Consider the following 24,723-nt stretch of genomic DNA (forward strand, 5'->3'; position numbering starts at 1 on the left):
GACGGACAAAGAACAGAGATTGAGCGGGAAATTCAAAACAAGCAACGGATCTGTAATCAGCCAATGAGCGAGAGACATCCGCAGGCGCCGACCAATCCCAGATACAGGAATATCCGCCTCCATTTAACTCCTTAGTGGCCGTGTGTGCTGCTTCCCCAATAGAAGCTCCTGTAGGTGATCGGCGCCGGCCCCTCCTCACTGTCTGCAGGCGAATTCCTGGGAGCGAAGATTCTGTCCAGCGATGTTCTAAAGCGACGTCACGTTGCTCTGCAGCTTCCATCCTTGTAATTTGGTGACACAATTTATGGCTGATAGAAGACACAAGTCCAACAAGTGCAAACTACAAATCAACAGAATATTTCTGTATTTTCTTCTGCTCCAAGGCAAATATCTGTTTTCATCCCTTATCTAGTCTGTTAAAAACAAACGTTTTCTATTGTGTGAGAAACTCATTTGAGCAATGGAGCGGTAATAAGCTCCGCCCTCTGCAGCTCATTGGTGGTTCTCCAAGTCTCTTCTCTATTGGCAGCTTCAGATCCGTCCAATGACAGGAGAGGAGGGCGGGGCAGTAGACTATATAAGGCGACACAACACGGTCTCTTCTTCACACGATTTTCTTATCTGACGTTATCGCCATCATGTCTGGACGCGGCAAACAAGGAGGAAAGGTTCGCGCTAAAGCCAAGACCCGCTCATCCCGGGCAGGACTGCAGTTCCCAGTCGGCCGTGTGCACAGGCTTCTTCGCAAGGGCAACTACGCCGAGAGAGTCGGCGCCGGCGCTCCGGTCTATCTGGCCGCTGTGCTGGAGTATCTGACCGCCGAGATCCTGGAATTGGCCGGCAATGCTGCCCGGGACAACAAGAAGACCCGCATCATCCCCCGTCACCTGCAGCTGGCGGTGCGCAATGACGAGGAGCTGAACAGGCTGCTGGGTGGGGTGACCATTGCCCAGGGGGGGCGTCCTGCCCAACATCCAGGCCGTGCTGCTGCCCAAAAAGACCGAGAGCAGCAAGAAGAGCAAGTGAGCGCTGCCGCCGATCCCTACAAAACTAAAGGCTCTTCTAAGAGCCACCCATACCGTCACCACAAGAGCTGTAATCGGCTGATGGTCCATACTAGCGTCTGCTAACACATGTGCCCCGCGGTATCTAGATACAACTACATACACGATCTGTGCTGCGGTCACCAGAGGCCTGATGTCCATCCTGCCACAGTGTCTCCTGGTGATACCGCAGCGGCTGCTATTACCGCAGTATTCTATAATAAATGGTCCAGAGTGTGCGGCTAATACAGTAGATGACGGGAAACTCTCCCTCCAGCAGTAGTGGAGAAGCCGGGTTATCAGGTAACCTTCACAATCAGATGGAACTTCTAACAGACTGCCTCTTGTCTTGTGCCTCGGTTCTCCGAGTAATGGATGCCGGGGGTTAGTCACTGTCGGCGCAGTATAGGCATCTTCTGCAATAATCTGCATGTATAGATTCAGCAGCGTTAGAAGCAGCAGGAGGCTCCTCTTTCAGCCACTTAATAAAAGAAATCAACTGACATGTGCCCGAAAACATGCGGCCTCAGCACCAGAGCTGCTTATAGTTTGCGGACACGACCTATTCTATAACATTCGTGTATATGGGATCTATGTTTATCTCAGAGGCCGTCATCCATACCAGAGTCTAGTGATCAGGACGCGGTCACATAGGAGTCTACACTCCGAGTCCATTCATCAATCCAGCCACATTCCCTTTCACTGTTCGCAGCCCTCCTACAACCCACACGGATCTGAGCAGGAAGATACAAGGTGTCAGAATCTCTACTCAACACCAGGACTTGGATTTCTGCTCCGTAGTATCAGCAGAATATGGTAGAACTGTGCACAAATTACTATGAACGGCCCAGTGCGGATATATCCCCCATACACTCCAGGTATATATCTGTCCTCGATCATTAGAACAGCAACAACCATCTCCAGAAGGAACAGACAGAACGTCTTAATGTACAGGGTATAAAGCCTGCACTGGCAGTCACACAAGCAGTGACCATCAGACCCCAGCAGTCAGGTGCAGCCTCTCATAGAAGATGTGGGTGGCTCTGAAAAGAGCCTTTGGGTTGTCAGGACAGAAGAGAACACAATTAACCTCCGAAGCCGTAGAGAGTGCGGCCCTGGCGCTTGAGCGCGTACACCACGTCCATGGCGGTGACGGTCTTCCTCTTGGCGTGCTCGGTGTAGGTGACGGCGTCACGGATCACGTTCTCCAGGAAGACTTTCAGGACACCGCGAGTCTCCTCATAGATGAGGCCGGAGATGCGCTTGACGCCTCCTCTGCGAGCTAGACGGCGGATGGCAGGCTTGGTGATGCCCTGGATGTTATCACGGAGCACCTTCCTGTGCCGCTTGGCGCCGCCCTTCCCGAGACCTTTTCCTCCTTTGCCGCGACCAGACATCTTCCACGTAGTCAGCAGAACACGATGACTGAGCAGCGCAGAGTCCTTCCTTTATATAGCGAGTGAGCGGACCGGAGCGAGAACCGCAGAGATGACGCGTTTCCGGAGCGAGATTTCTAGTACTAAATTTGCAGTTAGCCCCTCCCTTTCGTCTCTGATTGGTTGAGCACAGAACGGTTGGCGATTTTGAATTTCCCGATTATTGTCCTCTTATTTTCCCGCTTCTCCATTCTTCTCACCTCGGCGCTGCTGCTAGATCTGTTGGTTATTTTGATTTGTGCTTTCATTGTAGTTCCTGCTGCTATTTTCCAGCTTGTTAGAAAGTAGAATACAAAAATGTATTTTAGGGACAATGATCTACAGAAAACTCATCTGATCCCCGGCAGTCACTGTGGTGCCGGATTGGCGGCCATTACCGGTCCCTCAGAGCAGGGAGCTGCATGTAACCAGACCCCCGGCGTCTCCAGCCCCAGAGAACATAGGAGAACTCAAATACACGATAATTACATAACGACCCACCCACCACAAATGTGATCTGTAGCGATGGGGGGAGGGAGAAAAGCGGAGACACAAAATCCAGCATCTACACAGAGAGCACAGCTGTATATAGTATATATAGTGCACATAACATCTGTACTGCCCAGATCAGCAGTGTAATAAGTGTCACTGATAATAGAGGAGTGTGTACAGTATATACAGCAGTGTACAGTGCAGTGTACAGTATATACAGCAGTATACAGTATATAAAGCAGTGTACAGTATATAGAGCAGTGTACAGTATATACAGCAGTGTGTACAGTATATACAGCAGTGTACAGTGTATAGAGCAGTGTACAGTGTATAGAGCAGTGTACAGTATATAGAACAGTGTGTACAGTATATAGAGCAGTGTGTACATTATATTGAGCAGTGTACATTATATGCAGCAGTGTGTACAGTATATACAACAGTGTGTACATTATATACAGCAGTGTACATTATATTGAGCAGTTTACATTATATGCAGCAGTGTGTACAGTATATACAGCAGTGTGTACATTATATAGAGCAGTGTGTACATTATATACAGCAGTGTGTACAGTATATAGAGCAGTGTGTACAGTATATAGAGCAGTGTGTACATTATATACAGCAGTGTGTACAGTATATAGAGCAGTGTGTACATTATATACAGCAGTGTGTATAGTATATAGAGCAGTGTGTACAGTATATACAACAGTGTGTACAGCATATACAGCAGTGTGTACATTATATTGAGCAGTTTACATTATATGCAGCAGTGTGTACAGTATATACAACAGTGTGTACAGCATATACAGCAGCGTGTACATTATATTGAGCAGTGTACAGTATATACAGAGCAGACAAAGAGGGAGTTAAGTATTGTTGAGCGGCGCCGTGGCTCAGTGGTTAACACTGCAGCCTTGCAGCACTGGTGTCCGTTTTTTTTCTTTAGTTTCCGGACGGACAGATATCGGAAATGTGTTTGTGTCCTGCGATCACTGGTCACTTACGTTCCATACAGGAGTCTAATAGGTAGATATATATCCAGGTCCAGGGATCACAGAAAAACGTATTTGGAAATAATACAAAAAAACTCACAAACTGCATAAGGAGTCACAGGGGATGTACACTTACACTAGGCAGACGCGGTTCTGACTTACTAATAAATACGTTTTTATGGGATGCCTGGAGCTGGATCTGTCCCCCACTAAATGATTCAGTGTCTCGTGTCCCTTTCTACTTTTGGGTGAGATGACGTTTTACCTTGTTCCTTCTACTTAGTCTAGATAGGTTTTCAGTATCAAGGGAGAAGTATCAAAGGAGAAGTATCCGCTTTCAAGAATACAAGGAACATAACTTTCCCTCTTTCCATAGTGACTCCATCACACCGGAGTGCCGGGAATATAAGGAAACGAGGTCCAGCAGTTTAGAGAGAACTTATAAGGGGATGAGGAGTCTCTAAAACGCTGATTGATTTTATCTAGGCAAAACGACTATAGAACTGCTGCAAACTCCTGCAGAGAAATGAACAACTAGTCCGGATACATGATGCATTCAGGATCAGCCCTGTGTGGCGGAGGTTAGGAATGAGCTCGTCTGGAGGGAGGATTTGGTGGCTCTGAAAAGAGCCTTTGTGGTACAGTCAGGTCTTGAGAACAGATCTAAGCTCTCTCCCCACGGATCCGGCGGGCCAGCTGGATGTCTTTGGGCATGATGGTGACCCTCTTGGCGTGGATGGCGCACAGGTTGGTGTCCTCAAACAGCCCCACCAGATAAGCCTCGCTGGCCTCCTGCAGGGCCATCACGGCCGAGCTTTGGAAGCGCAGATCAGTCTTGAAGTCCTGGGCGATCTCTCTCACCAGTCGCTGGAAGGGAAGTTTACGGATCAGCAGCTCGGTGGATTTCTGATAGCGGCGGATCTCACGGAGAGCGACTGTTCCCGGGCGGTAACGATGGGGCTTCTTCACTCCACCAGTGGCCGGAGCGCTCTTCCTGGCGGCCTTAGTGGCCAGCTGCTTGCGGGGAGCTTTCCCTCCGGTGGATTTACGGGCGGTCTGCTTGGTTCTGGCCATAGCTCTGTATAGAAGAGAACAGAAGTGATGAGAGGAGCGGAGAGAGCGGGATATTTATACTCCTCTGCTCCTAGTCTCGCTCCATGTGGACACGCCCCCTGCATACCATTGGTTATTTTGTAGAAGGTGAGCAGCCAATAACGTGTGATGTCCGCGACCAATCACTGCACAGAGAAGGTTCAGCCTGACTCACACTTCAGATATTACTTGCTGCTCTGAAACACAGGGTCGCATCAAATCTCCAGGCGGCTAATACAGCGGAAGCTCCGGTTCTAGATTCCCAGTGCCCGGAGCTGTACAGTGGCTCCTCTATAATCAGTCACTGAGGCTTCAACTCTCACATCGCAGTAATAACCTCACACCCCTATTACTGAGATGAGGGTTACATGTGGTGATAACTGATTAGGATGATGCAAGTGTCGTGATCTCTGCTGCACATCGGCCCCTTCCCTCCATTAATAGTGACACAGAATTGTCACCTGTAGGCACTGATCATACAGCTCTGCGGGGAGGTGGTGGCACTGATCATACAGCTCTGCGGGGAGGAGGTGGTGGCACTGATCATACAGCTCTGCGGGGAGGAGGTGGTGGCTCTGATCATACAGCTCTGCGGGGAGGAGGTGGTGGCACTTATCATACAGCTCTGCGGGGAGGAGGTGGTGGCACTGATCATACAGCTCTGAGGGGAGGTGGTGGCACTGATCATACAGCTCTGAGGGGAGGTGGTGGCACTGATCATACAGCTCTGCGGGGAGGTGGTGACACTGATCATACAGCTCTGAGGGAAGGACGTGGTGGCACTGATCATACAGCTCTGAGGGAAGGAGTTGGTGGCACTGATCATACAGCTCTGCGGGGAGGTGCTGGCAATTATCATACAGCTGAGGGGAGGAGGTGGTGGCACTTATCATACAGCTCTGCGGGGAGGAGGTGGTGGCACTGATCATACAGCTCTGAGGGGAGGTGGTGGCACTGATCATACAGCTCTGAGGGGAGGTGGTGGCACTGATCATACAGCTCTGCGGGGAGGAGGTGGTGGCACTGATCATACAGCTCTGCGGGGAGGTGCTGGCAATTATCATACAGCTGAGGGGAGGAGGTGGTGGCACTGATCATACAGTTCTGAGGGGAAGAGGTGGTGGCACTGATCATACAGCTCTGCGGGGAGGTGCCGGCAATTATACAGCTGAGGGGAGGAGGTGGTGGCACTGATCATACAGTTCTGAGGGGAGGAGGTGCTGGCACTGATCATACAGCTCTGCGGGGAGGAGGTGGTGGCTCTGATAAGAGCCTTTGTGGTATAAGTACAGGAGCAGCTCCGCTTATTTCTTAGCCGCGGGCTTCTTGGCTTTCGCAGCCTTCTTAGCCGGACTCTTGGCAGCTTTGGGTTTGGCCGCCTTCTTAGCCGGACTCTTCGTCGCCTTCTTGGGCTTAGGAGCGGCTTTCGGCTTCTTGGGGCTCTTGGCCGCTTTCTTGGCAGCTGCTGCGGGCTTCTTGGCCTTTTTCGGGCTCTTCTTGGCCGCGGTCGGAGCCTTCTTTAGCTTCTTCGGAGATTTGGCGGCTTTCTTGGCAGCAGCGGGTTTCTTGGGCTTGGCCGCAGCTGCTGACTTCTTCTTGGCCACTTTCTCCTTCGTCTCCTGTTTCTTGTTCAGCTTGAAGGACCCGGAGGCGCCGCTGCCCTTCACCTGGAGGAGGGCGCCCTTGGTGACCAGAGACTTGACGGCCAGCTTCAGGCGGCTGTTGTTCTTCTCTACATCGTATCCTCCGGCAGACAGAGCCTTCTTCAGGGCGGCCAGAGACACCCCGCTGCGCTCCTTGGAGGCGGACACGGCTTTCACGATCAGCTCGGAGACGCTGGGGCCGGAGAGTTTATGGCTTTTCTTGGCGGCGGATTTCTTCGGCTGCTTCTTGGATTTGGCGGCCGGTTCTGCGGGAGGGGGAGCGGCGGCTGGCGCGGTCTCTGCCATTATGTGCTGCGGAAATAAAACGAAAATTTCTTCTGATAGGAAGGAAAACACTGAGGCCGGAGCTGGAGGCGCCTGTTATATGTACAGGCTTACTGCGCACTGATTGGCTGCTGAGCTGCACGGTCCTGAGCATCTATTGGCTGATAGTGGACACAGGCCCCGCCTCATCCCAGCTGAGTCCGAGTGAAGCTCCGCTCTCCCCTTGTGCTTCCCTGCCCGGGAGAAAAGCCCTTTACCGGCTAACACCGGACAGCAGAGCGCGCTTCCTCCATCGCTTCTCCTGCTCCAACATCTCCACCGACCGTTTGTAGCCGTCACTAACAGAGAAGTCGGGAAAGAGCGGAGAGGAAATCCCGCGATCATCGCCGACGTCCTCCCGATCTGCACATCGCTGTGTATCCGGGGAGATAAATCTGCTGCGGGAGCTCGTTCCTCCTATTCCCGGCTCTTGTCACCATCACAGGGATCTTTACTCCAATGTCTATCGTACAGGAAGCTGATTGTACGATGTGGGGACGAGCTGGAGCTGCTGAGAGCCCAGAAGGATCACACAGGCGACGGCCTCCGCTGACTGCCCCCTCCCTGACCTGTGATATCTCTGTACCCCGTATGTGCAGAGTATTGGGGGGACACGTGTTCCACATCGGGGGCTGATTGCAATCACCTGCCTGATATCGTGTCTTACCCCGTGTGAAGCAGTGACCGCTGCGGCCTGTAATGGAGGGAAGAGCTCTGATAAGGCGACAGCTGCACATTGCGACTCTCCGGGGAGGAAACTGTGAACTATTAACGGATTTATGTGACCCCCACTATTGTGCAAAAGGGGAATATCGGGAGAAAAGCGGAGACGCAAAATCCAGCGTCTACACAGAGCACAGCTGTATATAGTATATGTAGTGCAACACATCACATCTGCACAGCCCAGATCAGCAGTGTAATAAATGTCACTGATAATAGAGGAGTGTGTACAGTATATACAGCAGTGTACAGTATATAGAGTAGTATGTACAGTATATAGAGCAGTGTATGCAGTATATAGAGCAGAGTGTACAGTATATAGAGCAGTGTACAGTATATACAGCAGTGTGTACAATATATAGAGCTGAGTATATAGAGACGTTTATACATTATATAGAGCAGTATGTACAGTATATAGGGCTGAAAGTACAGTATATACAGCAGTGTGTACAGTATATAGAGCAATGTACACATTATATAGAGCAGTATGTACAGTATATACAGCAGTGTGTACAGTATATAGAGCAGTGTGTACAGTATAGAGCAGTCTCTCCTCTCTTTCTCTCTCCTTCTCTTCTCTCTCTCTTTCTTTCTCTCTCTTTCGCTCTATCTCTCTTTACCTCTCTTTCTCTGTCTCTCTTTCCCTCTATTTCTCTCTGTCTTTCTCTCTCTCTCTCTCTCTCTCTCTCTCTCTCTCTCTCTCAGGGAGAGATGATCAATCCTTCATGTCAGCACCTCTCCAGAATGAGGCTGGTGTACTAGATTTTCTAGGCACTGCCATCTGCGCTCGGTGCTGCTGTAATCCCTTTCATCATTATAGTTTTTCCTCTGCACGTTTCCACATCCAGCCAAGTGATCGCTGGGTCCATTATACCCATCAGCATTGGCGATACTGCAATATGTTGCAAAGGAGAAGACAGAAGTGGTGATAACCCGCCTCTGTCTTCCCTAAAGTGTCTCCGCTGTGGTGCGGGATGATATGCTATGGAAATTTAATAATCATTAATTGTGTCCTCCCAACAGGATCTGGTGCCCCATCTAATGGACATTCTATGTCATGGCACGGAAGGTTTCCCCAGGAGGGCGGTGGTGAAAGTGTTTACTAATTGGCTATGGAACGGTCACATGCAAATCTCCAAGACTCGGACACCGTGCTGTCCCAGATTCTGGAGACGACGTGCAGGGAATTGGATTGGGAGGTGAAGGTGAACGCAATGGACTTGGCAGATTCCTATATGTCCCAAACATTGGAGATGGGGCCATCCCTAACGTGCCCTTACACTATAGGGCTGCCATCTAGCAGAAGCTCAGGTTCCATCTCAGACGCTCTGGTTACCTGTGAACGAGTCGGGCTTTTCCAGGCCTTATTGACTTGTCTTTGTGACTCTGAACGGCCAGTGGCATTAAAGGCTTGTGAAATCCTTCTCGCTGTGAAGTCCAAACTGTGCAGTGGGGACACCGATCCCTCCGTACAGCATGGAAGAGACTGGCTGGAGCACACGATGAAAGAGAAGCAAATAGCAGGTGGGGAAGGTGCTGGGGACCGGCAGGAGCGCCCACCAGAATGGGCCACTGGGGTCATAAAGAAGATGGATTTGGATAACCAAAGCCACCTTATGGGTGGGGAGAAATGCACGATGCAGATTGCTACTGATGGGAAGTTTAAGGGACATTTTTGCTGCAAAAATAATGCCTTTTGTGCTGTAATTTGCAGTGAATCCCACCTGTTTTTTCCTACAGTGCCCTACTGGGACCCAGAAGCCATCCTACAGCTACTCAGTAACCAACCTGCAGCATTTAATGGGGGCACTGCCTTAACGTCTAAGGGCTACTACTCACTTGCAAGCAACTCGGATGAGTCTCGCATGTTTAAAACCCGGCTCTGCACCCGGCACTCAGATCGGAGCATGCGGCCGCATAGGAATAGATGCAGCCGCACGCTCCGCTCCTCTGTGCGGGGTGCAGTGCCGGGGTATTGCCGGTGAGTAAGGAGCCCTAAGAAGGAAGTTCTGCTTATAAGAAAGTAAATGCCTCTGGCACTATAGAGGCCGATGTAGTAGGGATTATTTTTTCTATTTTGCTATTTTGGGTTGCTGCCAGTACACTTTTCACATGACTAACAATTAAAAGAAACAAACAAAAAAAAAACGGGCGCATTCCTGTAATTTTGCATTAGGACTGGAGTCATTTAGTTAATAAATGTTTGGAGAAACAAAGTGAGAATCATGAACTTCAATTAATACAAGAGGACTATGAGACCACAAAGAATCAGGACGATCCATGGAGCAAGAGCTGGAATGAAAAGCCACTGAGCGCAGCGCGATTTGTCAAATACACACATAGAGTTTTATACAACAAACAAAGAAAAGAGGGACGGTAAAAATAAATTGTAATAGGGTAAGAAAAAGGGATCAAAGTTGAGGAAAGTGTAGGATAAGACACAGATCCAAGCAGGTTGGAGAAAGACAAGCGTACTGTTATAATACTAACCGCGTAACAGGAGAAAAGTAATATGATAGCTTTAATTGAATGACCTTAATAAGGGAAAATAAAAACATGTTAGTAAAACTCAACCTACAAGATAAGAGCTCTCAACTATATCTTGACTAAATGTTTCCCTACCGGGGTCTTGATAGACAAAAAAAACATCCAAGAGGGGAAAATCCGGTAGAATAACTTAAAATGGATCTTGATAAAAAGTACATTCGTAATTCAGTAATATTGAGGGTCATTTCTGATCTTTTTTCCCCGTTTCCATATGTAACTTCCACAGAGGATGGTGGCTCATATCTGTATGTGTGAGGGGGCCATGCATACTGCTGTGATGCCCTTACCGGACACTTACTGCACTATACCGCAAACCGCTACATCGCAGTATGTCGCACTATATGGGGGTAGAAAGGACTATTCGTAAAGATACATTACTATATAGAGGTAATTATTTCTACATGGAAGGTTCACTGCTGTGTGTGGGGATTTCTGCATTACAGGGGGCATACAGCGGTATACAGATGTGCACTGCATTGTTATATGGAGGTATACAGAATTACAGGGGTTTCCAGCACCATCTGGAGATATCACTGCACTATATGGAGTCTCCCCGAGGTGTCTGCTCTCACCGCCCGGGGCTCTGCGTCTGGTGACGGGAAATAGCAGGTGAAGCAACGGAGGGAATTAATGGTGACGAGGGAGATGGTGAGAAAACCTTGTCCGGAATAATCTGGGCATTTCTCGGTGAGTTGCTCTGTGTTCTGGGACTTCTTATTTAACCCCTTGCTGCACAGATCTCGGCATTCTGGGGTCTCGTTTATTAGTTAATTATTCTCTTGTTTATCAAATAACAGGAGACATTTGTGGTCGGTGGAGTTGATCTAGGGAAATGACGTCATTACATTACAGTGGAAGTGACGTCATTACATTTAGAAGCTGCGGGGAAATTCAACCCCCCCCTAACAGTCCTGTGTTCAGCCAATCAGCAGAGGGAGGAGCTAATGTTGCCAATGGTAACACGCTTACAGTTCCCGCTTTTTCCAGTCCTTTGTCTTCATATAACACGTGGTCCCAGGACCGATATCGGGGAATCTGCTTGTGTTGAGCGATCATTGGTCTCTTACATCCCACACAGGAATCTGCAGATTTCCAGGTTAGCGGCGCAGTATCCGCCCCGGTTTCCTCTCATGGCTATAGAGAATGATTCCGTGTTCTCCACATGCTGTGATGTGCCCGTGTGTCTGACCCGGAGACAATCAGATCTTCCCTTTCCCGTCACAATCAGTATTGTGGAGACGATATACTGGTCAGGGACGTGTCCTACAAGAGACATTTCAGGGAAGACCAATTCTGCTCTCCCAGCAGATCCCACCATGTCTCCCCATTACAGATCCGTCCTACGGCTACAGGCTACAGGAGGTCTGTGATGGGGAATGGACGATCATGTGTAGGAGATTGCTGAGAGTTCCCTGCTCAGAACATTACACTGCGGTGTCAGGATCTCACAGGTCAGGCAGTCACATTATCGCCGTCACATCCTCCTCACAGGATTCCTGCTCAGTTACTGATCGTCCTTCTGTTCTATCACTTTTCCTCCCCCGCTTCATCCAGTGTCAAGACAGGCGGCTCTCGGGCAATATATCCACATGTAGAAGCTCCGAGAATGAGGAGGGGAACAGCGAATCATAGGATAAATATCCCAATATAATCGCAGGATAAGATCCTCTAGCACCAGATGTAATCATGTATAACGGATGTCACAGATCTCACAGGGTTAATATGACAGGACTAGATAAAATCACTGCAGTGCAGAGAGCTCCGATCACAAGTCCGACTGTAAGATGCCCAAGTCCTGGTGACTCCCATCATGGCACAAATGCGGTTTCTTATATTGATCTACAAAATAAATATAACACGATTTCCAGGGATATGGGCTGTGCCGTAATATTTCCCTGATCAGATCCGTGTGGGATGAATAGGGCAACGAATATTCACAGGGAATGTGGCTGTATGAGGCAGCTGGATAGATGGACGCCCTGTGTACCGGGTACGGAGACTCCTGTGTGATGACCACGTCCTGGACACTAATGTTTCGGTTGGATGGCGCCTCTGAAGACTATTATAACCTCACCAGGATAATAATGGCCACCGATCCCGGTGTTTGGGGGCAGACAGCTGGGAGGGCAGGACCCGGTATTATCAGTGGGGCAGAGCTGCCCCCACCGGTATCCACAGCGACCGCCGCTACCAGCAGAGGGGCCGGTAATAATCCGACGGACAAAGAACAGAGATTGAGCGGGAAATTCAAAACAAGCAACGGATCTGTGATCAGCCAATGAGCGAGAGACATCCGCAGGCGCCGACCAATCCCAGATACAGGAATATCCGCCTCCATTTAACTCCTCAGTGGCCGTGTGTGTGCTGCTCCCCACTACACACTTGCTTTACAGAAGCGGCAACTTCCCCCACCCCAGACCCGGCAGCGTCACATCAGGCTCCTGGTAGAACATAAGAGACTTGTTTTACGGGCAGTGATAGGATCAGCGCGGACACCGCAGGGAATCTGCTCCTGTATAGATGGAGCGGAGTAAGAAGCCCTGACAGGGATTAACCCCTCTCCCGCCAGCCTGTCAGTGCAATTCATGACTGATAGAAGACACAATTCTAACGAGTGCAAATTACAAATCAACAGAATATTTCTGCATTTTCTTCTGCTCCAAGACAAATATCTGTTTTCACCCCTTATCTATTCTGCTCAAAGCAAACGTTTTCTATTGTGTGAGAAACTCATTTGAGCAATGGAGCGGTAATAAGCTCCGCCCTCTGCAGCTCATTGGTGGTTCTCCAAGTCTCTTCTCCGTTGGCAGCTTCAGATTCATCCAACGACAGGAGAGGAGGGCGGGGCAGCAGACTATATAAGGCGACACAACACGGTCTCTTCTACATTCGATTTTCTCTTTTTACAGTTCTCGCCATCATGTCTGGACGCGGCAAACAAGGAGGAAAGGTTCGCGCTAAAGCCAAGACCCGCTCATCCCGGGCAGGACTGCAGTTCCCAGTCGGCCGTGTGCACAGGCTTCTTCGCAAGGGCAATTACGCTGAGAGAGTCGGCGCCGGCGCTCCGGTCTATCTGGCCGCTGTGCTGGAGTATCTGACCGCCGAGATCCTGGAATTGGCCGGCAATGCTGCCCGGGACAACAAGAAGACCCGCATCATCCCCCGTCACCTGCAGCTGGCGGTGCGCAATGACGAGGAGCTGAACAGGCTGCTGGGTGGGGTGACCATTGCCCAGGGGGGCGTCCTGCCCAACATCCAGGCCGTGCTGCTGCCCAAAAAGACCGAGAGCAGCAAGGCGAGCAAGAGCAAGTGAGTGCCGCTTCTCCACGTCTGTCCACACACCCAAAGGCTCTTTTAAGAGCCCCCACATCCTCTTCCTGAGAGCTGTAATCGGCCGATGGTCCACACTAGCGTCTGCTAACACATGTGCCCCCGCGGTATCTGGAATTAGATACAACTATATACACGATCTGTGCTGCGGTCAGCAGAGGCCTGATGTCCATCCTGCCACATGTCTCCTGGTGATACCGCAGCGGCTGCTATTACCGCAGTATTCTATAATAAATGGTCCAGAGTGTGCGGCTAATACAGTAGATGACGGGAAACTCTCCCACCAGCATTAGTGGGGAAGCCGGGTTATCCTGTAACCTTCAGTGCGGCTGCTAGTAAGTTATGTCCTAACATTCCCAAACAGATGGAACTTCTAGCAGACTGCCTCTTGTTTTGGTTCTCGGTTCTCCGAGTAATGGATGCCGGGGGTTAGTCACTGTCGGCGCAGTATAGGCATCTTCTGCAATAATCTGCATGTGTAGGTTCAGCAGGAGGCTCCTCTTTCAGTCATTTAATAAATTAAATCAACTGACATGTGCCCGAAACATGCGGCCTCAGCACCGGAGCCGCTTATAGTTTGCGGACACGACCTATTCTATTACATATTGGTGTATATATGGGATCTATGTTTATCTCAGTGGCCGTCATCCATACCAGAGTCTAGTGATCAGGACGCGGTCACATAGGAGTCTACACTCCGAGGCCATTCATCAATCCAGCCGCTTTCACTATTCGCAGCCCTCCTACAACCCACACGGATCTGAGCAGGAAGATACAAGGTGTCAGAATCTCCTTTTACTCAACACCAGGACTTGGATGTCTGCTCCGTAGTATCAGCAGAATACGGTAGAACTGTGCACAAATTACTATGAACGGCCCAGTGCGGATATATCCCTGTTCTCGATCATTAGAACCGCATCAACCAGCTTCAGAAGGAACAGACAGAACGTCTTAGGGCTCATTTCCACATGCGAGTCACACGTCCGTATCTCGCATGTGGAAACCAAGCTGTGGAGCCGGCACTTGTGAGCGGAGCGTGCGGCCGCATAGGAACACATGGAGCTGCACGCTCTGCTCCAAAGTGCCGGCGCCAGAGCTTGGTTTCCACATGCGAGATACGGACGTGTGACTCGCATGTGGAAATGAGCCCTTAGGCCGGCGTCACACTGGCGAGTTTTACGGACGCAAGAGCGCAGAAACTACGTCCGTAAAACTCGCATAACATACGGCACAATTATTCTCAATGGGGCTGCTCCTATTAGCCGTATATTACGGTTCAGTATTATACGGCTTTCTACGGCCGTACAAAATCGCAGCATGCTGCGTTTGTCAGCGTACTGCGCAAAAAAATCGCCAATGAAAGTCTATGGGGGCGTGAAAAATACGGATTCCACACTGACCAGCAGTGTGACTTGCGAGAAATACGCAGCGGTGTTAGTGAAAAGTCGGTAATTCAATTGCCGGCTTTTAATTTCTCCTGCACAAACCCGACAGGATATGAGACATGGTTTACATACAGTAAACCATCTCATATCCCCTTTTTTTTTGCATATTCCACATTACTAATGTTAGTAGTGTGTATGTGCAAAATTTCAGCGCTGTAGCTGCTGAAATAAAGGGTTAAATGGCGGAAAAAATTGGCGTGGGCTCCCGCGCAATTTTCTCCGCCAGAATGGTAAAGCCAGTGACTGAGGGCAGATATTAATAGCCAGGAGAGGGTCCATGGTTATTGGCCCCCCCTGGCTAAAAACATCTGCCCCCAGCCACCCCAGAAAAGTCACTGTGGTGCCGGACTGGCGGCCATTACCTGTCACTGCAGAGCAGGGAGCTGCATGTAACCAGACCCCCGGCGGCTCCAGCTACAGAGAAGATGGGAAAACTGAAATACACGATAATTATATAACCACCCACCACAAATGTGATCTGTAGCGATGGGGGGAGGGATCTGCTCCGATCAGTGTCAAGCAGAATAGATTCACATAAAGGCGCCATCACCGATCTGGGGGACAAATGAGGTTATTAATAGAAACTAAACGCAGAGATCTCCGATCAGAACAAGAGAACAACCTAAAGCCGCAAGACTGCAGAGGCGGCACTAGGACCCCATTTACCCCTGCTGTACAGAAACCGCGCCTCCACCGCCACAGACCCGGGCTGTGCTCTGTACACACTTTACCCTGTCCTTATAAAACGTCAGTTATGTAATAGATGTCGCACACTTGGACTAGGTGAGAATAGAGAAGGGGCGGAGCGGTCACTGGAATATCGCGGATCACCTACAATATCGGAAACAGCAGCCGCCGTCTATTACCGGTTGCGACCGCGCTCCGTATATGGAGAATACGCGCAGAAAAGGGACCGTTCAGGACTCGGCTCATTTGTGGGAGGATTTGGTGGCTCTGAAAAGAGCCTTTGTGGTACAGGCAGGTGTGGAGGACAGATCTAAGCTCTCTCCCCACGGAGAGCATTTGAGTTTAGCATCCTGGGACCACGCGTTATATGAAGACACAGAACAGAAGAAGCCACTGAGCGGGAACTGCCACATTGTAACCAACATTAGCCCCTCCCCTCCCTCTGCTGATTGGCTGAGCACAGAACTGTTAGGGAATTTGAATTTCCCGCTCATCGTCGTCTCCGCAGCTTCTAAATGTCATTATGTAACTTCTTCCTCTGTAAAGAGAAGGATCCGGAATAGTCTGTAATCTTGACGGAGCGCAAAGGTCTCAGGTTATTTGGAGAATCATGAACTAAACCGAATCATGTTATAGCAGATGCCGGAGTCCCCAGAATATCAGATCTGGGGAGCAAAGGGTTAAATAACAGACACCACTGATCACAGCAACTCGCTCAGAACTGACAAGATCAGTAGTGAAGGCTCCGAGCTGTAGAGGAGCTCAGCCCCGGATCCCGCCATCACCCTCCTCAGCATTTAGCCCTCACCTCTATTGCGCCACCTGCTATTTCTCCCGCCGCTAGGCTGAGAGACCCGGGCTGTGCAGCCGCAGACACGGCGGGAAGACTGGAGAGGACCCAGGAGCATGGACGACGCCCGGTGTCGGGTCGGACGATCCGCTCTTGTATAGTGATCCCCCACTGGAGTCCCTGATTAGTGGCGCAGTATCCGCAGAAGCGGCGCTGGACATAGCGGGGAGCCGGTACACGGACTGATCGGTGGCCGCATCCTCCTCGCAGGTGATTTGTTGCTTCGGACATTCCCGCTCCGTTACTGCCGGTGCTCACCAGTTGTTTCTAGTTGGGGAAATGTCGCAGCGATCAGTCCTGGGCTCTGCACAAACAATCTGGTCAGCTGAGAGAGATCCGGGTGAGGAGCACAGGGGAGAGGCCGAAATCCGATCACTGCTCCTCCGCCTCTAGCAATAGGTGGCGTCCTCCGATCACTTGCGACAGTGAGAACATCAGTTAGAGAATCGCACCGACCCGATAGCAATAAAGTCACAACCGGCAGCAAACCGGCACACAGGATCTACCAAGGTAAAAGCTCCTATATGGAAGAATGCAGCACTATAGGGGGGTATACATCACTATGCATGGGTAAAAACGAGACATGGGGGTTTCCAGCGCTCTATGGAGGGTATGCAGTGCAACATGGTGTGTGTAGCACTATAAGGGGAGAATATAGCACATATGGACGGGGGGTTACAGTGCTACATGCGATACACAGCATTATGTGTAAGGTATACAGCACCGTCTGGAGTTTATACAATGCAATATGGAGTTGTAAAGCACTATATGAGGGTATACATTGCTATATGGGCATACATTGCACTATATGAGGGTATACATTGCTATATGGGCATATATCGCACTATACGGGGGTACGCAGCAGTATATGGGGAGTTACAGCACAGTCTGATGGAGGGGAGATTTATTTATGGAATAACCAATGAACTTCAGAGGGCGGAGCTTCTGATGTTGATCACCTGATTTTCTCACCCAATAGCACAGCGATCTGTCATCAGTGCTCATTTGCATGGACTGGCTATAGATTCCGCTGCTCTGGGAGAGTCAGGATCATTTTCCTCTCACTTGTGACAAGAACTATTTGCTTTCATTATGGCTGATCCCAAATCTGCCCCAGCGCCCAAGAAGGGCTCCAAAAAAGCCGTGACCAAGACCCAGAAGAAGGACGGCAAGAAGCGGAGGAAGAGCAGGAAGGAGAGCTACGCCATCTACGTGTACAAGGTGCTGAAGCAGGTCCACCCCGACACCGGCATCTCCTCCAAGGCCATGGGCATCATGAACTCCTTCGTCAACGACATCTTCGAGCGCATCGCAGGGGAAGCCTCCCGCCTGGCTCACTACAACAAGCGCTCCACCATCACCTCCCGGGAGATCCAGACCGCCGTGCGCCTGCTGCTGCCCGGAGAGCTGGCCAAGCACGCGGTGTCCGAGGGCACCAAGGCGGTCACCAAGTACACCAGCGCCAAGTGATCGGCTCCTTCCTCTGCTCCTCACCCCAAAGGCTCTTCTAAGAGCCACCCACACCCTCACTAGAAGAGCTGCTTCTCCGCTGCCTCGTAGGGTTTTGTTCCGTCTTCATCTGCAGATGTGTCCTAGTGAGATGTAGATCGTTCGCCGGCGGAGGTTGTTTGTTCACCGGATTTGTATCACATCTGGCTGATTTCACCATTTCTATCGGCCCCGTGCAGGTCCAGTCCCCATCACAGCTGTGGGAGCTTCTGTGCGGCTCCTCTACCAGTGGCGCAGCGCTTTCTGTAGCTATAGACCCCTGTCCTCTCAGCTCTGGGTCCTAGTGCCGCTGCCTCCAGGGTTCCACTGGTAATGGCAGATTATTTATTATAAAGTAAATCGACTGACATGTGGCCCAAAAAATGCGGCCTCAGCACCGGAGCCGCCATCCATACCAGAGTCTAGTGATCAGGACGCGGTCACATAGGAGTCTACACTCCGAGGCCATTCATCAATCCAGCCGCTTTCACTATTCGCAGCCCTCCTACAACCCACACGGATCTGAGCAGGAAGATACAATGTCAGAATCTCCTTTACTCAACATCAGGACGTGGATTTCTGCTCCGTAGTATCAGCAGAATATGGTAGAACTGTGCACAAATTACTATAAACGGCCCAGTGCGGATATATCCCCCCTTACACATGTACAGCGTGTATAAAGCCTGCACTGGCAGTCACACAAGCACAGTGACCATTAGACCCCAGCAGTCAGGTGCAGCCTCTCATGTAAGATGTGGGTGGCTCTGAAAAGAGCCTTTGGGGTGTGAGCATGGAGCAGAGAACACAATTAACCTCCGAAGCCGTAGAGAGTGCGGCCCTGGCGCTTGAGCGCGTACACCACGTCCATGGCGGTGACGGTCTTCCTCTTGGCGTGCTCGGTGTAGGTGACGGCGTCACGGATCACGTTCTCCAGGAAGACTTTCAGGACACCGCGAGTCTCCTCATAGATGAGGCCGGAGATGCGCTTGACGCCTCCTCTGCGAGCTAGACGGCGGATGGCAGGCTTGGTGATGCCCTGGATGTTATCACGGAGCACCTTCCTGTGCCGCTTGGCGCCGCCCTTCCCGAGACCTTTTCCTCCTTTACCGCGACCAGACATCTTCCACGTAGTCAGCAGAACACGATGACTGAGCAGCGCAGAGTCCTTCCTTTATATAGCGAGTGAGCGGACCGGAGCGAGAACCGCAGAGATGACGCGTTTCCGGAGCGAGATTTCTAGTACTAAATTTGCAGTTAGCTCCTCCCTTTCGTCTCTGATTGGTTGAGCACAGAACGGTTGGCGATTTTGAATTTCCCGATTATTGTCCTCTTATTTTCCCGCTTCTCCATTCTTCTCACCTCGGCGCTGCTGCTAGATCTGTTGGTTATTTTGATTTGTGCTTTCATTGTAGTTCCTGCTGCTATTTTCCAGCTTGTTAGAAAGTAGAATACAAAAATGTATTTTAGGGACAATGATCTACAGAAAACTCATCTGATCCCCGGCAGTCACTGTGGTGCCGGATTGGCGGCCATTACCGGTCCCTCAGAGCAGGGAGCTGCATGTAACCAGACCCCCGGCGTCTCCAGCCCCAGAGAACATAGGAGAACTCAAATACACGATAATTACATAACGACCCACCCACCACAAATGTGATCTGTAGCGATGGGGGGAGGGAGAAAAGCGGAGACACAAAATCCAGCATCTACACAGAGAGCACAGCTGTATATAGTATATATAGTGCACATCACATCTGTACTGCCCAGATCAGCAGTGTAATAAGTGTCACTGATAATAGAGGAGTGTGTACAGTATATACAGCAGTGTACAGTGCAGTGTACAGTATATACAGCAGTATACAGTATATAAAGCAGTGTACAGTATATAGAGCAGTGTACAGTATATACAGCAGTGTGTACAGTATATACAGCAGTGTACAGTGTATAGAGCAGTGTACAGTGTATAGAGCAGTGTACAGTATATAGAACAGTGTGTACAGTATATAGAGCAGTGTGTACATTATATTGAGCAGTGTACATTATATGCAGCAGTGTGTACAGTATATACAACAGTGTGTACATTATATACAGCAGTGTACATTATATTGAGCAGTTTACATTATATGCAGCAGTGTGTACAGTATATACAGCAGTGTGTACATTATATAGAGCAGTGTGTACATTATATACAGCAGTGTGTACAGTATATAGAGCAGTGTGTACAGTATATAGAGCAGTGTGTACATTATATACAGCAGTGTGTACAGTATATAGAGCAGTGTGTACATTATATACAGCAGTGTGTATAGTATATAGAGCAGTGTGTACAGTATATACAACAGTGTGTACAGCATATACAGCAGTGTGTACATTATATTGAGCAGTTTACATTATATGCAGCAGTGTGTACAGTATATACAACAGTGTGTACAGCATATACAGCAGCGTGTACATTATATTGAGCAGTGTACAGTATATACAGAGCAGACAAAGAGGGAGTTAAGTATTGTTGAGCGGCGCCGTGGCTCAGTGGTTAACACTGCAGCCTTGCAGCACTGGTGTCCGTTTTTTTTCTTTAGTTTCCGGACGGACAGATATCGGAAATGTGTTTGTGTCCTGCGATCACTGGTCACTTACGTTCCATACAGGAGTCTAATAGGTAGATATATATCCAGGTCCAGGGATCACAGAAAAACGTATTTGGAAATAATACAAAAAAACTCACAAACTGCATAAGGAGTCACAGGGGATGTACACTTACACTAGGCAGACGCGGTTCTGACTTACTAATAAATACGTTTTTATGGGATGCCTGGAGCTGGATCTGTCCCCCACTAAATGATTCAGTGTCTCGTGTCCCTTTCTACTTTTGGGTGAGATGACGTTTTACCTTGTTCCTTCTACTTAGTCTAGATAGGTTTTCAGTATCAAGGGAGAAGTATCAAAGGAGAAGTATCCGCTTTCAAGAATACAAGGAACATAACTTTCCCTCTTTCCATAGTGACTCCATCACACCGGAGTGCCGGGAATATAAGGAAACGAGGTCCAGCAGTTTAGAGAGAACTTATAAGGGGATGAGGAGTCTCTAAAACGCTGATTGATTTTATCTAGGCAAAACGACTATAGAACTGCTGCAAACTCCTGCAGAGAAATGAACAACTAGTCCGGATACATGATGCATTCAGGATCAGCCCTGTGTGGCGGAGGTTAGGAATGAGCTCGTCTGGAGGGAGGATTTGGTGGCTCTGAAAAGAGCCTTTGTGGTACAGTCAGGTCTTGAGAACAGATCTAAGCTCTCTCCCCACGGATCCGGCGGGCCAGCTGGATGTCTTTGGGCATGATGGTGACCCTCTTGGCGTGGATGGCGCACAGGTTGGTGTCCTCAAACAGCCCCACCAGATAAGCCTCGCTGGCCTCCTGCAGGGCCATCACGGCCGAGCTTTGGAAGCGCAGATCAGTCTTGAAGTCCTGGGCGATCTCTCTCACCAGTCGCTGGAAGGGAAGTTTACGGATCAGCAGCTCGGTGGATTTCTGATAGCGGCGGATCTCACGGAGAGCGACTGTTCCCGGGCGGTAACGATGGGGCTTCTTCACTCCACCAGTGGCCGGAGCGCTCTTCCTGGCGGCCTTAGTGGCCAGCTGCTTGCGGGGAGCTTTCCCTCCGGTGGATTTACGGGCGGTCTGCTTGGTTCTGGCCATAGCTCTGTATAGAAGAGAACAGAAGTGATGAGAGGAGCGGAGAGAGCGGGATATTTATACTCCTCTGCTCCTAGTCTCGCTCCATGTGGACACGCCCCCTGCATACCATTGGTTATTTTGTAGAAGGTGAGCAGCCAATAACGTGTGATGTCCGCGACCAATCACTGCACAGAGAAGGTTCAGCCTGACTCACACTTCAGATATTACTTGCTGCTCTGAAACACAGGGTCGCATCAAATCTCCAGGCGGCTAATACAGCGGAAGCTCCGGTTCTAGATTCCCAGTGCCCGGAGCTGTACAGTGGCTCCTCTATAATCAGTCACTGAGGCTTCAACTCTCACATCGCAGTAATAACCTCACACCCCTATTACTGAGATGAGGGTTACATGTGGTGATAACTGATTAGGATGATGCAAGTGTCGTGATCTCTGCTGCACATCGGCCCCTTCCCTCCATTAATAGTGACACAGAATTGTCACCTGTAGGCACTGATCATACAGCTCTGCGGGGAGGTGGTGGCACTGATCATACAGCTCTGCGGGGAGGAGGTGGTGGCACTGATCATACAGCTCTGCGGGGAGGAGGTGGTGGCTCTGATCATACAGCTCTGCGGGGAGGAGGTGGTGGCACTTATCATACAGCTCTGCGGGGAGGAGGTGGTGGCACTGATCATACAGCTCTGAGGGGAGGTGGTGGCACTGATCATACAGCTCTGAGGGGAGGTGGTGGCACTGATCATACAGCTCTGCGGGGAGGTGGTGACACTGATCATACAGCTCTGAGGGAAGGACGTGGTGGCACTGATCATACAGCTCTGAGGGAAGGAGTTGGTGGCACTGATCATACAGCTCTGCGGGGAGGTGCTGGCAATTATCATACAGCTGAGGGGAGGAGGTGGTGGCACTTATCATACAGCTCTGCGGGGAGGAGGTGGTGGCACTGATCATACAGCTCTGAGGGGAGGTGGTGGCACTGATCATACAGCTCTGAGGGGAGGTGGTGGCACTGATCATACAGCTCTGCGGGGAGGAGGTGGTGGCACTGATCATACAGCTCTGCGGGGAGGTGCTGGCAATTATCATACAGCTGAGGGGAGGAGGTGGTGGCACTGATCATACAGTTCTGAGGGGAAGAGGTGGTGGCACTGATCATACAGCTCTGCGGGGAGGTGCCGGCAATTATACAGCTGAGGGGAGGAGGTGGTGGCACTGATCATACAGTTCTGAGGGGAGGAGGTGCTGGCACTGATCATACAGCTCTGCGGGGAGGAGGTGGTGGCTCTGATAAGAGCCTTTGTGGTATAAGTACAGGAGCAGCTCCGCTTATTTCTTAGCCGCGGGCTTCTTGGCTTTCGCAGCCTTCTTAGCCGGACTCTTGGCAGCTTTGGGTTTGGCCGCCTTCTTAGCCGGACTCTTCGTCGCCTTCTTGGGCTTAGGAGCGGCTTTCGGCTTCTTGGGGCTCTTGGCCGCTTTCTTGGCAGCTGCTGCGGGCTTCTTGGCCTTTTTCGGGCTCTTCTTGGCCGCGGTCGGAGCCTTCTTTAGCTTCTTCGGAGATTTGGCGGCTTTCTTGGCAGCAGCGGGTTTCTTGGGCTTGGCCGCAGCTGCTGACTTCTTCTTGGCCACTTTCTCCTTCGTCTCCTGTTTCTTGTTCAGCTTGAAGGACCCGGAGGCGCCGCTGCCCTTCACCTGGAGGAGGGCGCCCTTGGTGACCAGAGACTTGACGGCCAGCTTCAGGCGGCTGTTGTTCTTCTCTACATCGTATCCTCCGGCAGACAGAGCCTTCTTCAGGGCGGCCAGAGACACCCCGCTGCGCTCCTTGGAGGCGGACACGGCTTTCACGATCAGCTCGGAGACGCTGGGGCCGGAGAGTTTATGGCTTTTCTTGGCGGCGGATTTCTTCGGCTGCTTCTTGGATTTGGCGGCCGGTTCTGCGGGAGGGGGAGCGGCGGCTGGCGCGGTCTCTGCCATTATGTGCTGCGGAAATAAAACGAAAATTTCTTCTGATAGGAAGGAAAACACTGAGGCCGGAGCTGGAGGCGCCTGTTATATGTACAGGCTTACTGCGCACTGATTGGCTGCTGAGCTGCACGGTCCTGAGCATCTATTGGCTGATAGTGGACACAGGCCCCGCCTCATCCCAGCTGAGTCCGAGTGAAGCTCCGCTCTCCCCTTGTGCTTCCCTGCCCGGGAGAAAAGCCCTTTACCGGCTAACACCGGACAGCAGAGCGCGCTTCCTCCATCGCTTCTCCTGCTCCAACATCTCCACCGACCGTTTGTAGCCGTCACTAACAGAGAAGTCGGGAAAGAGCGGAGAGGAAATCCCGCGATCATCGCCGACGTCCTCCCGATCTGCACATCGCTGTGTATCCGGGGAGATAAATCTGCTGCGGGAGCTCGTTCCTCCTATTCCCGGCTCTTGTCACCATCACAGGGATCTTTACTCCAATGTCTATCGTACAGGAAGCTGATTGTACGATGTGGGGACGAGCTGGAGCTGCTGAGAGCCCAGAAGGATCACACAGGCGACGGCCTCCGCTGACTGCCCCCTCCCTGACCTGTGATATCTCTGTACCCCGTATGTGCAGAGTATTGGGGGGACACGTGTTCCACATCGGGGGCTGATTGCAATCACCTGCCTGATATCGTGTCTTACCCCGTGTGAAGCAGTGACCGCTGCGGCCTGTAATGGAGGGAAGAGCTCTGATAAGGCGACAGCTGCACATTGCGACTCTCCGGGGAGGAAACTGTGAACTATTAACGGATTTATGTGACCCCCACTATTGTGCAAAAGGGGAATATCGGGAGAAAAGCGGAGACGCAAAATCCAGCGTCTACACAGAGCACAGCTGTATATAGTATATGTAGTGCAACACATCACATCTGCACAGCCCAGATCAGCAGTGTAATAAATGTCACTGATAATAGAGGAGTGTGTACAGTATATACAGCAGTGTACAGTA

The 24,723-nt window shown here is 50.6% G+C and overlaps 5 protein-coding genes and 1 pseudogene across 5 annotated transcripts; 2 read left to right on the forward strand and 4 right to left on the reverse strand.

Moving 5' to 3' along the window:
* Nucleotides 1-622: 622 nt before the first annotated feature.
* Nucleotides 623-1,026, forward strand: LOC143784878 (histone H2A type 1-like; annotated as a pseudogene).
* Nucleotides 1,027-4,605: 3,579 nt separating this feature from the next.
* On the reverse strand, nt 4,606-5,016 carry LOC143786188 (histone H3). Its single transcript, XM_077275477.1, has one exon. It carries the CDS (start codon nt 5,014-5,016, stop codon nt 4,606-4,608), a length of 411 nt encoding a protein of 136 aa, XP_077131592.1.
* A 1,286-nt stretch (nt 5,017-6,302) lies between these two features.
* LOC143784879 (histone H1.01-like) lies at nt 6,303-7,015 on the reverse strand. Its single transcript, XM_077273506.1, has one exon. It carries the CDS (start codon nt 6,981-6,983, stop codon nt 6,339-6,341), a length of 645 nt encoding a protein of 214 aa, XP_077129621.1. The 5' UTR covers nt 6,984-7,015; the 3' UTR covers nt 6,303-6,338.
* Nucleotides 7,016-13,168: 6,153 nt separating this feature from the next.
* On the forward strand, nt 13,169-13,635 carry LOC143784880 (histone H2A type 1). The gene has a single exon (XM_077273507.1). The coding sequence runs from the start codon at nt 13,189-13,191 to the stop codon at nt 13,579-13,581; it is 393 nt and encodes a 130-aa protein (XP_077129622.1). The 5' UTR covers nt 13,169-13,188; the 3' UTR covers nt 13,582-13,635.
* A 7,718-nt stretch (nt 13,636-21,353) lies between these two features.
* LOC143786189 (histone H3) lies at nt 21,354-21,764 on the reverse strand. Its single transcript, XM_077275478.1, has one exon. The coding sequence runs from the start codon at nt 21,762-21,764 to the stop codon at nt 21,354-21,356; it is 411 nt and encodes a 136-aa protein (XP_077131593.1).
* A 1,286-nt stretch (nt 21,765-23,050) lies between these two features.
* LOC143784882 (histone H1.01-like) lies at nt 23,051-23,763 on the reverse strand. Its single transcript, XM_077273508.1, has one exon. The coding sequence runs from the start codon at nt 23,729-23,731 to the stop codon at nt 23,087-23,089; it is 645 nt and encodes a 214-aa protein (XP_077129623.1). The 5' UTR covers nt 23,732-23,763; the 3' UTR covers nt 23,051-23,086.
* Between the last annotated feature and the right edge of the window lie 960 nt (nt 23,764-24,723).

This window comes from Ranitomeya variabilis, chromosome 7, assembly GCF_051348905.1.
Source record: "Ranitomeya variabilis isolate aRanVar5 chromosome 7, aRanVar5.hap1, whole genome shotgun sequence".
NCBI classification, from domain to species: Eukaryota; Metazoa; Chordata; class Amphibia; order Anura; family Dendrobatidae; genus Ranitomeya; species Ranitomeya variabilis.

Excerpts from the sequence above, each read along its gene's own strand:
- LOC143786188 (XM_077275477.1), bottom strand. The coding sequence starts at position 5,016 with ATGGCCAGAACCAAGCAGACCGCCCGTAAATCCACCGGAGGGAAAGCT.
- LOC143784879 (XM_077273506.1), bottom strand. The coding sequence starts at position 6,983 with ATGGCAGAGACCGCGCCAGCCGCCGCTCCCCCTCCCGCAGAACCGGCC.
- LOC143784882 (XM_077273508.1), bottom strand. The coding sequence starts at position 23,731 with ATGGCAGAGACCGCGCCAGCCGCCGCTCCCCCTCCCGCAGAACCGGCC.
- LOC143784880 (XM_077273507.1), top strand. The coding sequence starts at position 13,189 with ATGTCTGGACGCGGCAAACAAGGAGGAAAGGTTCGCGCTAAAGCCAAG.
- LOC143786189 (XM_077275478.1), bottom strand. The coding sequence starts at position 21,764 with ATGGCCAGAACCAAGCAGACCGCCCGTAAATCCACCGGAGGGAAAGCT.